The 17,544-nt window shown below is 34.8% G+C and overlaps 1 protein-coding gene across 5 annotated transcripts in view; it reads right to left on the bottom strand.

The window, feature by feature from the left end:
• The window catches only part of DIAPH2 (diaphanous related formin 2), a 222,071-nt gene that overhangs the window by 172,586 nt on the left and 31,941 nt on the right, over positions 1–17,544 (bottom strand). For all 5 annotated transcript variants that reach the window (XM_084534184.1, XM_084534187.1, XM_084534183.1 and 2 more), the window contains 9 exons: positions 16,494–16,602; positions 14,316–14,426; positions 12,872–12,990; positions 12,368–12,484; positions 11,299–11,417; positions 9,833–9,897; positions 8,130–8,234; positions 5,204–5,758; positions 1,932–2,046 (listed from right to left, as the gene is read on the bottom strand). In XM_084534184.1, coding sequence (XP_084390310.1) covers positions 1,932–2,046; positions 5,204–5,758; positions 8,130–8,234; positions 9,833–9,897; positions 11,299–11,417; positions 12,368–12,484; positions 12,872–12,990; positions 14,316–14,426; positions 16,494–16,602 — 1,415 coding nt within the window. The remainder of the gene's footprint in view (positions 1–1,931; positions 2,047–5,203; positions 5,759–8,129; positions 8,235–9,832; positions 9,898–11,298; positions 11,418–12,367; positions 12,485–12,871; positions 12,991–14,315; positions 14,427–16,493; positions 16,603–17,544) is intronic.

Genomic DNA, 17,544 nt, shown 5'->3' with positions numbered 1-17,544 from the left:
TCCTTTTTCTGAATTATCCCTGTAATTCAGACAACAGCCAGGAAATCACAGACCCCTAAGTGCAATACAAATTCATTCTAAAAGTGATAAAATCCTATTGTAATTGACAGACAGGGATTCTAGTTGAAGTTACAGAAGACTCACTACAATCAAAACACAAGGCATCACATGAAATGTTCATTCTCAAAGCCAAAAAGTTAAAGTAAAAACTGCAACGCAAAAATACTTAACATTCACTTCAAATTCCTAAATGTTTGTTTGCTCACTAAGATTTGGCCTACAAATACTTGATCATCTGACTTGAACATCTGCCTCCATTCAGCTTCCAGAATTCCACATCCCTCAAGTATATCATATTCTAACTTGTTGACAAATGGATGAAAGATCTGCGGCTAAAGCACAAATTTGTTCTTTAACTACCCACCACTTCTTGAATTCTAATTTGTTGGGCTTCCTCATTAGCTCCCGATTAAGTTATTATTAAACCATACTTCAAATGTACTTTCTCCTTTTCAAATGTCTGAAACAAATTACGAATAAATGGCCAAATATGAACTACCGATCACTAGTTCACTGTAATCTACAGTTAGCAATAAGACTTCAACAGACTATATGCAGCCTCATAAGTACTTAAAGGCCATCTGAAGGCTGTAAAAAGTTCAAAATAGCATTAAGTAACCAACCTTCAGTTGTCCATAACTGCATTCCTGACTCAAGATATAAACATTAACACATTATTTCCTACCTAAATAAGTGTTCAAAAAGTTAAGGATTTTTTTTGTTTTAAATCTAGAAGCATTACCAGAAAAGCTATTTACATGACACATTGAGCAGCCAACCTCATGTGGACTTGACACAAGTTCCAGCATAGTTCTCGCTAACAGAGAAACAGAGCTATTGCTCATTGCATTTCACCAAAAATTAGTATAGTACCTGATGTTTTCCATGGCATTATTCAAAGTTTAAAGAGTATGTGTGCACACAAAGATTAAGGAGATGTATGTCTTCAAAACATGCTACAAACAGTCATGAAATTTATCTAGTCTGAGCTTTAAGCCAACCAAGAGTTGGCTGTAGTTGCCAAGTATCAATGAAATTTGTATGACTAATCACACACCTGTAGTGGAAGAAGACTCTGAGGAGATAACTCTGCAAAAACTGCGTCTTTGAGACTCAGGAGAAAGAAGTGATTAACCACAAGTGTTGCAAAGAGTTCTGAACTTACCTTCACAAAAAGGGAACAAGAGTGTAGCCTCTGTTCTAAACAAATGGCTCTATCACCTGATCAGACCAAGCAGTTATTTAACTGTTTGTCCCCAGGTTAAAAGCACACAAACAAAACACGACAACAAAAAACACATCCCAACAACACTCAAAAACTTAGAAGAGAACAATGGTTTCAACTTGCAGATTCCAGGATCATGGCATCAGGCACATTACAGGAGTTGTGATGTAACTGCATGTTGTAATAGCTAGATTCTTAAGTCTCATTTTCAGTGGTGTGGGATTTTCATTTACCACAGCAGTACAAATAAGTACATTTTTATTACACATTAAACCCTTCCCAAGTGATGAAGAAGAACCTGACAACTTGCAGTCTGTGAAGCTAGGAGTATTAATGCGGATGAGCATGATGCTAGTATTAGAATTTGAATATAGATCAGGGTTTAATTTGAAGATTCAACCTGTCTAGAACATACTAGGCAGATTCGGAATGCATTATTACATAAGGTTGTTACCACCAAAGGCCATGAAGTGAGAGGAACACAATTCCTGTAATAGATAGCAATGCTTAAATACACATTGTAAATCATCTTCTTCCTAGTTTAAGTATTGTATAATTCTATAGCAATCCACAAAACATAAAAAAACCACCACTGCAGCTTTACACTTAATAAAAGCATGAGACAAAAAGTAAAAGAAGAACATACCTTTCACCTGTGTTCCAAAGGTGATTGCCAATTTTGCAAATAATTCTGGGCTTTCAAATTTTTCTTCTTCAGCTTTTACCCAAAAGCTGCTTTCTGCTATTTCTTGGGGCTCAACCTGAAACAGAAATTTCACTTCCAAAGTTAATAACTCATACTGTTAATAGCCAAATTAAAGCCAACTCCACAGGACTGTTGCAATAACTGGACTGAAATGCATTTAGTTATGTTCTATGTATTATATGTTGTCTTAAAAATCAGTAATTCTTAAAGAATACATTCAAACAAAAAATGTTGTGTAGGTTGATGGCAGTTTATAAGATTTTATTTATTTTTCTACGATCAGTTGAGCATTGACAAACACCCCCAGACCCTTTTCCTCTGCACAGCTTTCAAACCACTCTGCCCCAAGCTTTTAGTGTTGCATGAGGTTGTTGTGGCCGAAGTGCAGGATCTGGCATTTAGCCATGTTGAACCTCATCCCACTGGCCTCTGCCCATGATCCAACCTCTCCAGGATCCTCTGTTGGGCCTTCTTACCCTCCAGCACATCGATACTTCCCCTCACCATGGTGTTGTCTGAAAACTTACTGTGTGTGTACTCAATAGATGTTATACACAATTATGAAGTAACTCAAATTCCTCTCTTCGATGCAAAGAACAGTGGCTACACTGATCAAAGAGAAATTTTACAGAAATGTATATCTAATCATACATGTATACCCGTGTAACTTCTTCCACACCATCCCCCAACAAAGTTATGTTTCAACAAGTAACAATGGTCACATGTTGGCAAATCAGAAACTGTCCTTTTATTTCACTGTTCATGTAGATGCTTATATTTTAAGATTTAAAAAAAAAAAAAAAGGTTTGCTTAAGTATAAGTAATATAAATGGGCTATATGGTAAAAGTTCACATTCAGTGTAAGATAATGGTGCCCAAATATTTCACTTAAGCAGTCCCATAGCTCCTCCCAGTGGCCACAACCCTACCCTACCACAGAAATAATTTGAAATCAATGAATATTCCCGATCAATAACTTAAGCATCATTGCAACACAGATATCAACATTCTCTGAACATAAAACTAGATTAGACTTCAATAGCATGGAAGCTTTCTACATGAAATAGAATGCTTTTGGATAACTGGTAGTTGCAAACTACTTTAAAACTGTTCCTCAGTGTTTGTATATAGTTATGCAACTTGATGCAAAGTTACAATTCGTTGTTCACGCCTAATAGGATGATACCCCTTCTTTTCACCCCGATCATGACAGTTTTTCAGTCCACTTTGGCATGGATCAACAATGCAAGCAACATTCTGCAGAAGAAAAATTCAGTGAGCATTCACTCACTGATCATACTCCATTGACTCAGAGCAAAGGACCAAAAGAGAAAGTAAGTAGTTACCTTCCACTATCTCTTGCTGTCATTACATAAATCCACCAAGCCTAGTACACATCCTCTGGAAGTTTTCATGGAAACAAATAATCTCACTCAGCAATGTGCAACCCAGGGACTTTTTCAAAAAGAACTGTTTGGAAACTAAATTAGCTTCATGGGTTGCTCATCTGCCAAACATCAAACAATTTCTGCCAAAAAATCTCATTTAAAAGCTCACATACTACACCGTATCACCTATACTTGTAAAATAAATGGCAAGGGACATTAGCTTCACAATTCTACCAGTTAAATGACTCTACCAGCAATGACTCTACCAGTTAACTATTAAAACTGCATACTGCTAAATACAGTGCAGTAAAAACTTTAAACAAAACTGATACAATGTAACACCACTGCCTTTACTACCTTATGATAAGCTCTGCAATATCAGTGTAAACACCTGCCTTTCCCAGAGAAAGGCATTTATCTTAAAAACAGAGTTATGAAAGATGCTGCTGTTAAAGCATGCTTTCTAGTACAACTATCATTGACAGGTAAGGCAATGAAAATCAAATTTCCTTTAAAACTTACAGAACATATCACAGGAAGAAATATGCGACCACAAGCATTTGTTTCATTTCCTAATTAATGCTTTAATTTAAAATAAATTATTTATTCAGAGGACTAGTCTCAAAATAACACAACTTCACATCAAGACATCTGTCCTTACAAGAAAATTTTAGTGGTGTAGGTCTGCGTACTTATCACAGCAAGTAAGGATGTTGCTTTTTACTAGGAACAATTCTTTCTCCAATGCCTTCCCAACAGTTTTTTGAGGGACTAGTCAAGTTCTTATGTTTCATGAAAGGCTTTTGAAAGGAAACTAGAAAAAAAAACACTATCAATGTTCCCATAATGGTTTCCTTCAAACTTTTTTTTTTTTTTAAAGAAATTCCTAGAAAGCATAACAAAAGCACTGTGCTTTTGAGACAGTAGCAGACCTAAAATTACACATTCTGTAAGCCTGATCCACTTTCAACTTGCCCTCAAAAAAGCAAGCAAAAATATTTTTAATGTAAATACAAAATACACAATTTATGACTCCAACAGACTGCTTAATCCACAGCAGAAGAAAACAAAATCAGAGCTCTGCTTTGCAGTGTCTTCCAAAATACCGTTTAACTATTCACACCAGGTTTTACTGCATTTTATTGCTAGAGACTTAATTCCTCTAAGTTCATCTCCTTTCACAAAATCCTTTCTTATTACTCAGCCACAGCTACTTCAATTAAGTAAACACGGTGGTAGTCATCCCTTGACTCCAGATCCCTCTGTCAACTGTCAGATTGCCAAGATTCATAAATGGCAATCTTCTCAACAGTTTTCTACCCAACTGTCAACTTCAAGATTCATTTCCCCAATCCTAAACACTAATAATCTTTTAACTAAATCAATCTACTGAAAATAGTAGTAACATGATTAAGTATACACTTAAACTACCTGATAACTTAAACCTACTTGAAACACATTTAACTTCTGAAGTTTTTACTTGATCAAGCATCAGTTACAGCTAAAGACATATAGAACTTAACTCTATAAAAATTACTAAAAAAATTTCAGATCTGCTAGCTACTCATATCCCCAGAATACAGGATGCTGAGTATTAAATACATAAATATATGGAGTTTCCCCCATAAGATAAGGTGTCCTTGAAAACCAACACCAGCTGCATCACAACCAGTGCATTAGAAGTATTTTGGATAAAGGATTTAATGAATTCCCCAAGCTTCATGAGTACTATCAGCTACCTAATATAAACCCTGACATTTCACCTTCTTCCTCAAAAGCCACTTTTTAATCAATGGGAGAAAAAAACAAAACACTTTGTAATACCTTTGACCAGTTGATTCTCTTCATAGCGACCTCCAGCTTATATTTTTTCTTCTCCTTCATTCCATGTGGTAATGCTGGTATCACTGGAAAGGGAGCAAAAGGAACACCTCCAAGAGGTGGTGGCATAGGAGGCCCACCAAAAAGAGGTGGTGGAGGCGGCACTGCTGCACCAGGTAGCGGTGGTGGTGGAGGTGGCAGTGATCCACCAGGCAGTGGTGGTGGCGGAGGTGGCAATACTGCACCAGGCAATGGTGGTGGTGGCGGAGGTGTCAATCCTGTACCAGGCAGTGGCGGTGGTGGCGGAGGTATCGATGCTGCACCAGGCAGCGGCGGAGGAGGTGGCACTACTGCACTAGGCGGCAGCGGAGGTGGCACTGCTTGTGTACCAGGCAGCGGCGGCGGTGGTGGTGGTGGTGGTGGTGGTGGAGGGGGTGGCACTGCTTCACCAGACAGTGGCGGAGGAGGAGGTGGTGCTGGAGGAGGAGGTGTCACGTTCTCAGTTGATATTGGAGGAAGTGGTGCTACTTCTGTCTGTTGACTTGTCAGGACTGGACCCTGAAATTTAAAAGAGCAATTCTTTTCATCTGGGGAGGGAAGGAGGTTTAATAAAAACTGACTAGTCTACCTTGTAGTCTACTGTACCTCAATAAAATGAGAAATACCATGTACCATAAAACTACCAAGTAAACTGAATCACCTAGTATTTGTAAACAAATGGTTTCCATTTTCAAGACAATGTACTAGTAGCACTAACATTTAAGAGAACAACATATCAATTTATATCTAATCAATGAAATAAAATAATTTCCCCACTCAGGACATCCTGGAGAGCTGTGGCACAGATGGTAATAACCACACTTGATTTTAAGAACACTAAACTGCTGGTGGAAGGTTTTTGAATTAAATCACTGAAGCAGCTAGGGCAGTACAAGAGTTGTTGTAACTATCCTGACATCTTGTGTGGGCATGGGGGTGGGGAGTCAAACAATCATGCTTGGTTTTAAAACTGTCTGCACTTGGATAGGAAGGAAAAAAGAGCAATTGCAATATCAATTCCAATAAATTATTAGAGTGTCAAATTCACAGACAACTGTCTTTTAAAAATGGTTTAAAAACAGTTTCTGGAGATATGCACAAAATGCCACATGAGCTCATATTCTAAATCCTCTACATACTAAGGAATCTTTTGTTGCAAAATCATTACGTAATGCAGGCTTTTCATTTAATCTAATTTACATACTCTTTCCATACCTAATTATTTACTACTTCTAGTTTAATGAAACCAATTCCTGCCCGCCTCCCAAAAAAAAAAGTAAAATACCATGCTGAAAAAAACTGAGTGCACCTAGAAATAAATGCCATCACATTCTAAGCTAGTTGAGAATGTAAATGGGAAACATAACTCAAGAGAAAAAAAAAGGCATAGATATGACAAAGTTAAGATATATCACTTAATTGTACCACTATTAAGAATGAGCTGTAATGTCTAGATAATATGAACTGTGTTGGCAATGATATAGCTGGATTATTAACTGATTAGACTAAAAATAAATTATTGGCTTTGCTTAAAATGTGTTTCTTCGTCCCATGAACTATGCAAGTGTACTATTATAACTGTAATGCAACAACTGGTGGAGAACTCATTAAAACTGATTGACAAATTTCAGTGTAACTGTCTTATAGAGATCTGTAACAAACATTAAAGTGGGTAGGAACGAGGCATGAGGCATCGAAAGAAGCGTTTGTGAAGGAAAAGGGCAATAGAAACCATAAGGTTTGTAACCACAAGTTACATGAATGATTTGCATTGAAAACCAGTGACACAATGTACAGTAATCCATCTGTTAAACACAATGTAACATGTTTATAGTAACAAGTAACAATGTAACAAGAAAGCCTGTGCTGTGAAAAGGCTTAGATTATTTGTCAGAAAACGACCAGCATGTTGACAGCAAAAAATGGCAACCAGGTTATAACACAACATATGCTGTTCCTCCTCTTCTAATACAAACAGGAAGACCACAGTTATTAAGGTACCCACAATTAGAAAAAGTGCAACAGGGAGGCCTTGGCTAATGCTCAAGGAATGGCAAATTAGCTAGAGTGAGGCAAAAGGATCAAACTATAACAACTGCTGGTTGCCAAAGGCCTGCCTAAAACCCTACTCAGCATTAAACAAGAATCACCCAATAGATGTAATGACAACTCAACACAGAGCATCTCTTGCTTTCCACCTCACAGGTGATCCTAGATAGATGATCTGGACATACAGTTTTGGTACCCGTGAGCAAAATTTATGAAGAAATAAATTCAAGTAAAATCAGCTTGGCTGAAATTATGTATCACCTTCCCCTTCCATGAGGTTTTGCATTTTTTGTTACATTTATCTCTGATACTGTATAAAACTACTTCAACATTATTTTAGAAAAGGATATAGCCTGATATCTGGAGTTCAAAAAAAAGATTTATTATCAGACTTCACTTGCATGCACATTCTGAAAGGCATTTATGTTATGCATGCACAGCTATCATGATTTCTACCTTTGCTACTCAAATATAAAGCCTTCTGAAAAAAAAAACAAAAAAACAAAAACAACACTTTCTGCAAAACATATAGAAGTAGTGATATTAAAGCATAAACAACAAGGAAAAAAATGTCAGGCTAAATTTAAACTTTTCATAGCCTAAATATTTTTTTTTTCCTCAATAAAGCAGGTATCTATGACAGCTTTTGAACACACTGCTATTTGAAAAAGGCTACTTCCATTAAATAGCTTTAGTAGTTTACACTGCTTAAAACACAAACCAATACAACTATAACATACATTTCAAATTCTACAGAAAGAACATTCTCCAAGGCATTTTCCTCTTGATTCTGTAAAAACAGTTTTCAGTTGAAGAACTTAATGTAATTTAGTTTTATTACCTGTGTTCGTAGCTGTTTGATTTCTGTTTCAAGTTCTTTGATTTTCTCCTCTCGTTTCTGCAGTTCCACTTGTGCCTCCTGTCGAGCTGTGAACTCTTCATCAAACTGTAACAATTAATCATAATCACAAAAGTGTTTGTCCATACTAGATATTATAATTTCAGGAATTATTTGAACAATAACAAATATAGACAATGTACAAGTCAATGCACAAGTCAATGTACAAGCAGGCATCCAAGTAAGTCACTAATACTCTTGATGTCCCTATATAAAATGGAAAAGTCCTATTTATAATATTTAAGTATGACTGTGAAAAATTCTTATTCTATTTTCATCCTGCTACTGTTTGCTAGGCTTAATAAATTATTAGCACATTCAAAAGCTTCTGTTAACTCACTCTTCCTCAGGACAAAACAACCAATCTCTAAGAACACATGTTGACTTGCAGCAACAAAGTACATTCTGATGCAGGATTCTGTACAGTAGCATTACAACAATTTGCCTTCTATAAAATTCAGACACCATAACTGTACTAAAAATGAAACCCCATTTAACACTGAAGGAAGAAAAATTGACTGTTTCACTGATTTCTTTTGAAATTCTTATTACATTCAAAAAAAATATACCATACTCTGGTCTGCAAAAGGCTTTTTAGGCTAAATAGTAAACATTAAAATTTTGAATGTTTTACTATACAACACTATGTACAGGTTTTAAGTAGTATTGCAGCCAATATAGTGCACTGAGCATTTCATATCATTGAACAGACTGTGTGATCAGCTGAGATTAACAAATTATCTATTAAATTCCTATATCTCCTAGATAATTTTAAAAGTAACTTGAGAAAACATTAATCAAGCTACTGTCAGCACAAATATGAACAGTGATAAAGCAGAAGGATAAGCATCAATTAATTCAGAAATACAAAAATTTTTATTACAAGAAGAACACAGCTGGAATTCTACAAAATTATTTTAAAGGTCTAACCTCTTATGTTTCTGATAATATTTCAAGACTTCCCATAACTGAAAGGCTAAGTTATCAAGTCCCTAATAGAAGAGAACTGGACCAGAAGGAAGCAGTAGTTTGCAAAACAATTTCTAAAATACCCTATAAGGCTCAAATGTGAGTAATACAGAAAGAAGCTATTCTTCCCCATAACATAATACTTCATCTTGGGCATTATAAGGAGCTAAAGCAGTATTTTCGTGTTAGCATCTCCATAGTTAGAGTTGACGCTTTTTGAAACATTGAACGACTCTGCCTTAGGTAAGTTTACTCAGGTTTGAAGCCAGCACTAGATGAAGAGCTAAGACAACTCCTTTCTTCTCCTCCAAACCCCTCCGCTCCCCCACCTTTTAAAAAGCATTATTTAGTCATAGTTAAACACCTAAAGTGCAACATGTTTCAGGACAAAATAGTAGCAAGTAGAAATCTTTTCCATCAGTTATCTACAGCAGATTGATGCAACTGAAAAATATTCACAGCTAATAGTAATCACCTGCTTTTGATTTTGGAGGAAGCTGGAATCTGAGCCTTGCACAGCAACACCCCCAGAGCTATTAATTGTGGAAGAACAGGACTCCTGCCTGTGAGATTCATTGTTTCCAAATTTCCACCAAGTTTCTACTGTGAAACAAGCCTACAGCGTTCTCGTCAGACTTCTGTTCCATAACTTAAAAAGAGTAGTGACAAGGACTTACTTTTCTGGAAAATTCTGCTGCCTTTTTTTCACTCTCTTCTACTTTAGCTTTGTCCACACATGCATCTGAAAGTTGAACACACAAAAGTCAGGTAAAACATCACAGCTCTAGGGTCCCTTCCAACCACAATTGCACCATGACATGAAAGCAAGAGACAAAAGATAAAATGAATTACTAGGCTGATCTGACCAAACATTTGTTGAATTATTTTGATGAGCAAAATCTGTGACTATGAAAAAAAAAAAAAAAAGCTGTGAGAAGACAACTACTATTTTTTTAAGATAAATAACTACAGCTGTTTTGTCTCTAACAGATTACAGTTTGTACATAATGATTTTTGCCCTTCTAGATTAATCTACTCCTAAGTATTAGGTGAAAAAGGACTCCTACACTAACATGAAGTAATAGTTACTTCTGAGTTTTCAATTCAGAAAGCCTCCTTCTGAGGTAAGAAACCCAAAACTGAGCTGCTTCTCATTTTAGTAAAATTCAGAGGTGAAGACAATTTGGACAGGCTATAAAGCAGGTTTCTTCACTCAGTGGTACAAAATATTTCTATTGGTTTATAATGGATGGTAAAAAAATATACTTTTTATAAGTGAAGCAAACAAAATTAACAGTATTATAAGTAGGAACTGGCATGGATAGACAAACCAGTTATTCCCTTAACTACTAGATCAATGGAAAAGATTTTGAGGTAAGATTAAGTGACCAGGTTCCTAGTCATAACTAAATAAAATACAGATACACCTTTTTAGACGTGGAAGTTATTTTTTCAGAAAGCAGTTCTTCCCCACCCTTCCAACGCAACCTGTACAGCATCCTTTCTCACCTTCTTTTACCAAAAAAGCTTTTCCTAAATGAAGATGTTCTCAAAGAGTAACTACTTCCTTCTACGAAACATTTACTCCAGAGGAGTAAGTCTACGCAGTCTATTCCACCCATCTTAAGAAAAGCTTAAAGCAAAACTTTTAAATGCTGTTAACTGCCAGTTAATTGATACTGTATTTATTCAGCTGCTTCTTTCACAGATGACATAAAGAACTGCAGGACTGTGGATGTTCAACTGACTAGTTTAGCTTACTAAACCATCTCAAATGTCTGGAAAATATTCTTAGAATTAACCCTATAACAATTAAAAATTCATTAACAGTTAATGTTAATATAAATTTTGGTACTTGTTACAGACCTGAAATTCATAAAATTTATGATAAAAGCAATTTTTAGTTAGCAAGACTATCAGATTCAGATATATGTCAATATAACATTGGAGAATAAAACTTCATCTGTGTCATTTATTACGGGCTGCAGAGCTTAATCTGGCCTTTCCTACAAGTACACCTGTAACTTACACGCAGGTTTCTATAAAACTGAGAAAATTCACGCAAGGTTTTTAGACACCAGCACAGAAAGGAAAACATACACTTTAGTAAAACACAATGTAAGATTGCTTGTAGTATACAAACCAACAAGGTGAGTAAAATCCACATCCATTCTTCCTCTGCATTTAAAATCTGGGTCCATTCCACTAGAGTGCAATACTATCTGTGATACGCATTCTTCGATTATCTTGTAATACTGAGGTCTAACAAAGAACACATTTTACAAGACAACATGAACAATAATTTATGCAACAAGGAGTGGAAAATGGGGCAACTATAACTCCTAATATAAGAATTTTACATTTGCCAATAAAAGGATCAAGCCAAGTCTTACTTGCATGCTGGCTAATAAAGCACTATTACAACATTAACTACTTCAGTATTTTCAACATATGCTGCAGAAATTCTTTAGCATGTTATCAATACACTTGCAGAGTTATTTTACTGTTAAGTTAATCGATTGATATTCCTCTCTAAACAACTGTATCAGGGTCCTGTAACATTAGAGAATTTTGTGCTCAGAACTGTTAGTTGTAACCAGTGCAGGGTATTACACACCGCAATTCCACATAGCACTGAGTTTTCAAAGTAGGAAATGCTCAAGCCTGAACTTGCAATATTTCAAACTTCCTCAAAAAATTAAGAACTGAAGATTTCTCAGGTTACATTTTACTTCTTAATTTCGTTTTGCACATCAATTGTTTTTATCATTAACTTACAGGAAAACATTTCCTAAAACAAAAAGCTATACGTAGTACTTCTACACTGCTAAGATACAACGAGGTGCACATACAGTAAAGAGAAGCTTAAAGAAGAAAGAAGATGAGAGAGAGCATCGTGAAAGACTTTTGAATTACTAGTTATACAACTAACGTAAGTTCATTGAAGCCCCAGAAACCATCAAACTCAACTGACGTGCTCAATAAATTAAAATATTAGGGGATGAGGGTGCTAGAGGAAGTAAGGCTCAAGTCTTTTAAACAAGTATTATATTTAATATGATCTTTATAAAATTAACACTGAGCAGAAAAACAAGCATCATGTAACATATCAGCTACAGAGCAAACTACTCGTAAATGATCATGAGCCACTCAATTTATTTTATTCTTCCCCTTAACACCTCCAAATATCAACCCTGACAGCTGACTCTTACCTGACATAGTAATCATTCCTGATGAGAAGGAAGTGTTGGAGAATCGACAACAGGTAGCCTTCAGAAGTAGTATCTTTTAACATATTGTACAATAGATGAAATACTTCATTCATATCAGTGCAAGCATTGTTAAGGAAATGCAAGAATTAAAAATAAATAAATAAGAATAAAAAAATAATATTTTTTCTTACAACTTAGTTATCAAAACTAAGTTGTTATTTTATATTTTCATGTATCACAAGCCAGAGTTTAGTTTAGTAAAATTTAGTTTAGTTTAGTAAATGCTATTCACAACAAATTGAATTCCTAATTATTCACATTGAAATCACAAATATTAATACTAATTTTCTAAGTAAGTTTTTAACAAAAACAAGTGGAATGAGATGTGCTTGAGCAAGTCCCTGCAAAATATGCAACTGCGACAAATCAATTGCATGTAAAGCTTTCTACCTTTCATTTAATAGTTATTAAACAATGTAATAACACCATTTCTACAAAGGATATTCCATTTCAGCTCTGATATCATTGAGACGATGTGACAGTTCAATCAAGTCTTCGTCTTTGTTCTCATCAAACACTTTCAACTGAATATCAAGCTCTTCATTCTCCTTATCTTTCAAGGCCTGTTGTTCAAGACAGTGCATTTTAATTCTGCCTTTTGTTTCCTAAAGCAAGAATTCCACCACCACCACTCCTACCCCTACAAAGATTACATCACGGCAAAATCTAAGACATAAAACTTAGGAGCAGAAAATACATCTTTTAAAGAGGAAAAAGTTGTAACTCAGAGATTTTTTAAATTTTATTGTACGGTTGAGGAAAAATTAAGGCATAATATCAGCCAGTAAGGCAGAACAATAAGCCAGGATCAGATGTAGGCTATAGAAATATGAAACTTTCTGACTGAGTTTTATTTTCTTCATGGAACACAGTTGACAGTTCAGACCTCACGTCAAAGCACATGAGGTAAATTTCCAAGCATTAATAAAAGTGAATGTAAAAAACCTAAACAAGTGTAAAAGACATACTAAAAAACTTTTAAAAGTTATTCTACAATACAGCATGACAAATATCTGTGGTACATTGAGAAACATTTACAAGTAAAACAGAGAAGAAAAAAATTAGTATTTTGAGTTAGGAAAAAAATGGTTTTCTTGAAATAACACAAATACTTGAGAGACAGGTTTAACTTCCTACTGGGCAAATCATAAAAAAACAAACAACAAAAAAAAAAAAAAAACAATGCAAAAACCATTAGTGTGAACGTACTTCATGCTCTAAATGAAAATTTGCCTGGAGTTCTCATAACTTGATACATACAAACTAAATGCTAAGTATGTGTTTCTACTTTTGTTGTTGTTTATGTATTCTGATTCTAATGTTTGAAAAACAGAGAAGCATACTATGAATACTCAGAGCATGAGACAGAACTATGGATCCTCCCGAATTTTTCTTATTTCAGAATTGCTCTGCACACCAGTTTCTTGAAAAATAACCCATTCTACCATGTTTTCTATCATGATTTATTATAATTCAGTTCATTTGACACCCCACTTACCCCCCAGTTCTTAAGTTCTAGAAGCATTTATTAATCATGTAAAGACTAATTTTCAGTAGCTGTTAAAACACACACATACACAAAGAGCTCTTTAGGCTTTCAGAAGCTCTCTAACAAATGAAGACTGCATGATCACATTCAAGTACAAACATGATATAAAACCTATGTACCCTAAAAAAATAGACATATAAGTATCAGTAACCTTTTCAAAGCAAAAAATACAGTTGCATGAATTCACACAAATATAAACAGGTATGTCATAATTTCTCACATCTCCTGCATGCCTTTAGAATATATAAACAACAACATGTCAATGAAGTGATCTGTTATTCTTCAACAATCTCAGGTAACAGGCTATCATCAATTCCAATCAATATACAAACTACGTACAGGCAATATTTTCTTCAGGCCACAGCGTAAAAACTCATTTCTCAAGTGTATCCTGAAATCAAGTTCTTCTGGAGATGTAACAAGGGCATTGATGAGCTGCATGCAGGCTACCTGTTATTGCAAATACAGAAAACAACTTTTAGTACGCATGCAAATGAAAATAAATACTTATTGTCTTCAACTATTTCAGTTTACTCTGTAAAAAACAAGTATCAAGAGATTGATATTATTCATTACATTGTACGCAGACAACAGTTTGACTGACTTATGCTAGTCAAACATCAAATACTGTCCTGCTTTCATATTATGAGTACTTCTGCTACTTCAACATGGTATCAGGTGTAAAGGATTAAACTTCATTTCAGAAAGTTATTACAACACTACAGTTCCACACTGCAAGTCCTCTTCTTCCTTGGTACATACTAATTTGAAAACAACCTGTTGTTTTTTTTACAGTACTCAGCAATTATGTGAAAAAAAAACACACTAAATATTTTGCATCAGCAGGTGTCTTTTCTACTCCTGCACCTCATTTTTGCAAAATGCCTGAAGTTTCAGACTATGGGCCTAATGCTTTAATTGAACAGCTGTGCACTTGAATTAATTTTAAAACAGGTACACAGTATCATAATGCCAAAGTACTGACACATTATAAGACAAAAACAGGACTCCAGGGAAATACCATGTTTAGAAAGAACTGTTAACTGCAAATAGAAGTAGCATTAGGGTAGACATAAATAAACAAACAATGGCTTCAGAGAAAAAATCAGATAAATACACCCTTCTAATTTTAATTACATTCACTATTTAGTTTTAATGGAACATCCTATGGAGCCTTAATTTCTATTAAAACACTTTCAAAGACACTCCCCTTATATAGCTGTATCATCTGATAATGTAGTATCATCACATTTGCTTCAATAATTCGTATGTTACCACCAAGACATAACTTAACAAGCCAACAGTACAAGTCCAATCAGAAATTAATAGAGAGAAAAGGTGCCATCTGCTGTGATTGCTTTTGCCAGAAGAGATGTTGGCCTAATGACTTTGCCATACATTACAAGTGAAGAACAGTTTTGCCAGAAACAAGTTAATGAGTCTTACGATTGTATATTTATTGAAGTATAAATGTAGTTCGGGGGTGTTTTTTCATTCGGAGGGTGTTTTGTTTTGCGTGGTGTTTTTTGTTTTGCTTTTAAATCAACAAGGTCAAGGTTGGAGGTATCAAAATGAATTTCTTTTGTGATAACATTACTATTAATTTAACAAGCATGCTTAAGATGCAATCTCATTACATAGTATCAAAACAAAGGCAACCAACCATTTCAGTTAAAAGTGCTTTCAAAACGTTAACATGTTTATTAGTAGTAGAAAGATAAACGTCAATCTCCATTTCATCTTCGGCTTTCAGGAACACCCACCCACGTTCATGGTAGCTACCATTTGTCAAGCATTTCCACCTACATTTCATAGTTATTCTAAATTATTAGTATTATGAAGTAATTTGCTTATTTATGACAACATGATTAAAAACCCTGAGGGAAAAAAAATAGTAAGTATATTTCATGACTTACTTCTCCAAGACTGTACCTTTAAACAATAGAAATAGCTTTAACTGAGACTCCAGTACAATTGAGTAGCATATGGGTTTCTCCCTATCACAAACTAGACAAAATTTTATGCTATTTCTGCCAAAGAGCTTTAAATTCCATACTTTTGAGTGACCTAACCTTTAATATTGCACTTTACCAAAAAGATTTGCTGGGTAGATATTTTCAAAATTGACAAATTTCAAAACAGAATACAAACTCCATTTTGTGGATACTATGACCAAATTGCTTCTAAGAAATAAGTTTTACCCAACTTCATACAGCACTGCTTGAAAGCAGATGTCATCTATAGAAACTTGCTGAACACCTAATCAGCTCCAAAACATGAGTTTCAGATACTAAATTAAGACTCCTGTAGGTGACATATATGATCTCATAATGGATAAAGGGATCCCTTCCATGCAAAATTCTATTATCAGCAGGTCTTTTCTATTTTTCCTCTTTAACTGGAGTAATAGTAGTAAGTAGTTTTCACTGGTAAATTAAAGATTGTTAAATGGTACACAGTCTTTTAGTATTTCAGATTTCTTAACTATTGGTAAGCATATAAAAAACGTAAACCCACCTGCAGTTGTAAGAATTCATGATTCTCCAGTCCTTCAACAATCTGAGAAAAGCGTTCTCTATTGTTCCTCTCAGCAGCAGTTGTTATAGCTCCTAAAAGCTTGTCCAGCCTAAGAGAAAGATGAACTGTCAAAACGTATACAACTCCCAGCACTGTCATTTTAAAGACTTGTAGTCTTTATTTATGCAACGCAAGATTTTAGTGCAGTTGTAGATAATCTGAAAGCATTTATCTGCATTTATCTACATTCATCTACATACAGTTGAAAACAAGCCAAGAATCAAGCATTAAAATATATACATGTTTAATGACATACCTATGTAAAGTTGAAAAAAAATCAAAAACTATGTGTTAAAATATCTACAAGATTAATGTTGAACTATAAAAGGTGAATAGATCTCTAAACAGTTGTCACATTCAGCTAAGAAAGAAGACATGGCGAAAAAAATTACTGCCTTTGCAAACTGCGCAAAGTACTTCCAGAAATGTTTAATGCTAGAATTCCCAAATAACCTGTCTTTTCAGAACCCTTATGTAGTGAATAGGCAAAAACAGTCTGAAGACAAAATTCACCATTTTTTATGTTCAGTAAACATATGCCAAATGATTATCTTTATTTTACAAAGACAGTGGACATACCTTAACATGTGATGCCAAACTAGTCAATTTCAAAAAATCATCAGTTCATCTCCCCTCCTCAGATGCTGATGTCCTAATTGAATTCCTCCCAGTAATGGGACCAGTTGTGCCCCACGGTAACAATTTTAAACACTCTAAATCTGACAGCTTTCCTTGTGGCAATTAGAAGTTTGCTATTCCGTAACATTCTTCTCAGGGATATATGAAATAATCTATGCTTTGTTTTGTTTTGTGTTTTTTTTTTTTAGCAGATATTTATGAATGTTGATGGCTTAAGTCATCTCTTCTCTACAGTACACCATTATATCTTTTTCAGACATTTTTTCGGGTCATGTTTTGTAAATTTATTTGCTTTTCTCCAATTTAATGCATCAGAACAGGTGAAAATCTCTTCTCATTTAAAATACAAGTA

This window comes from Aythya ferina (assembly GCF_964211825.1).
Source record: "Aythya ferina genome assembly, chromosome: 13".
In the NCBI taxonomy this organism is placed as follows: Eukaryota; Metazoa; Chordata; class Aves; order Anseriformes; family Anatidae; genus Aythya; species Aythya ferina.
The sequence above is the reverse complement of the archived record's forward strand: the minus strand, read 5'-3'. Positions and strand labels throughout refer to the sequence as shown.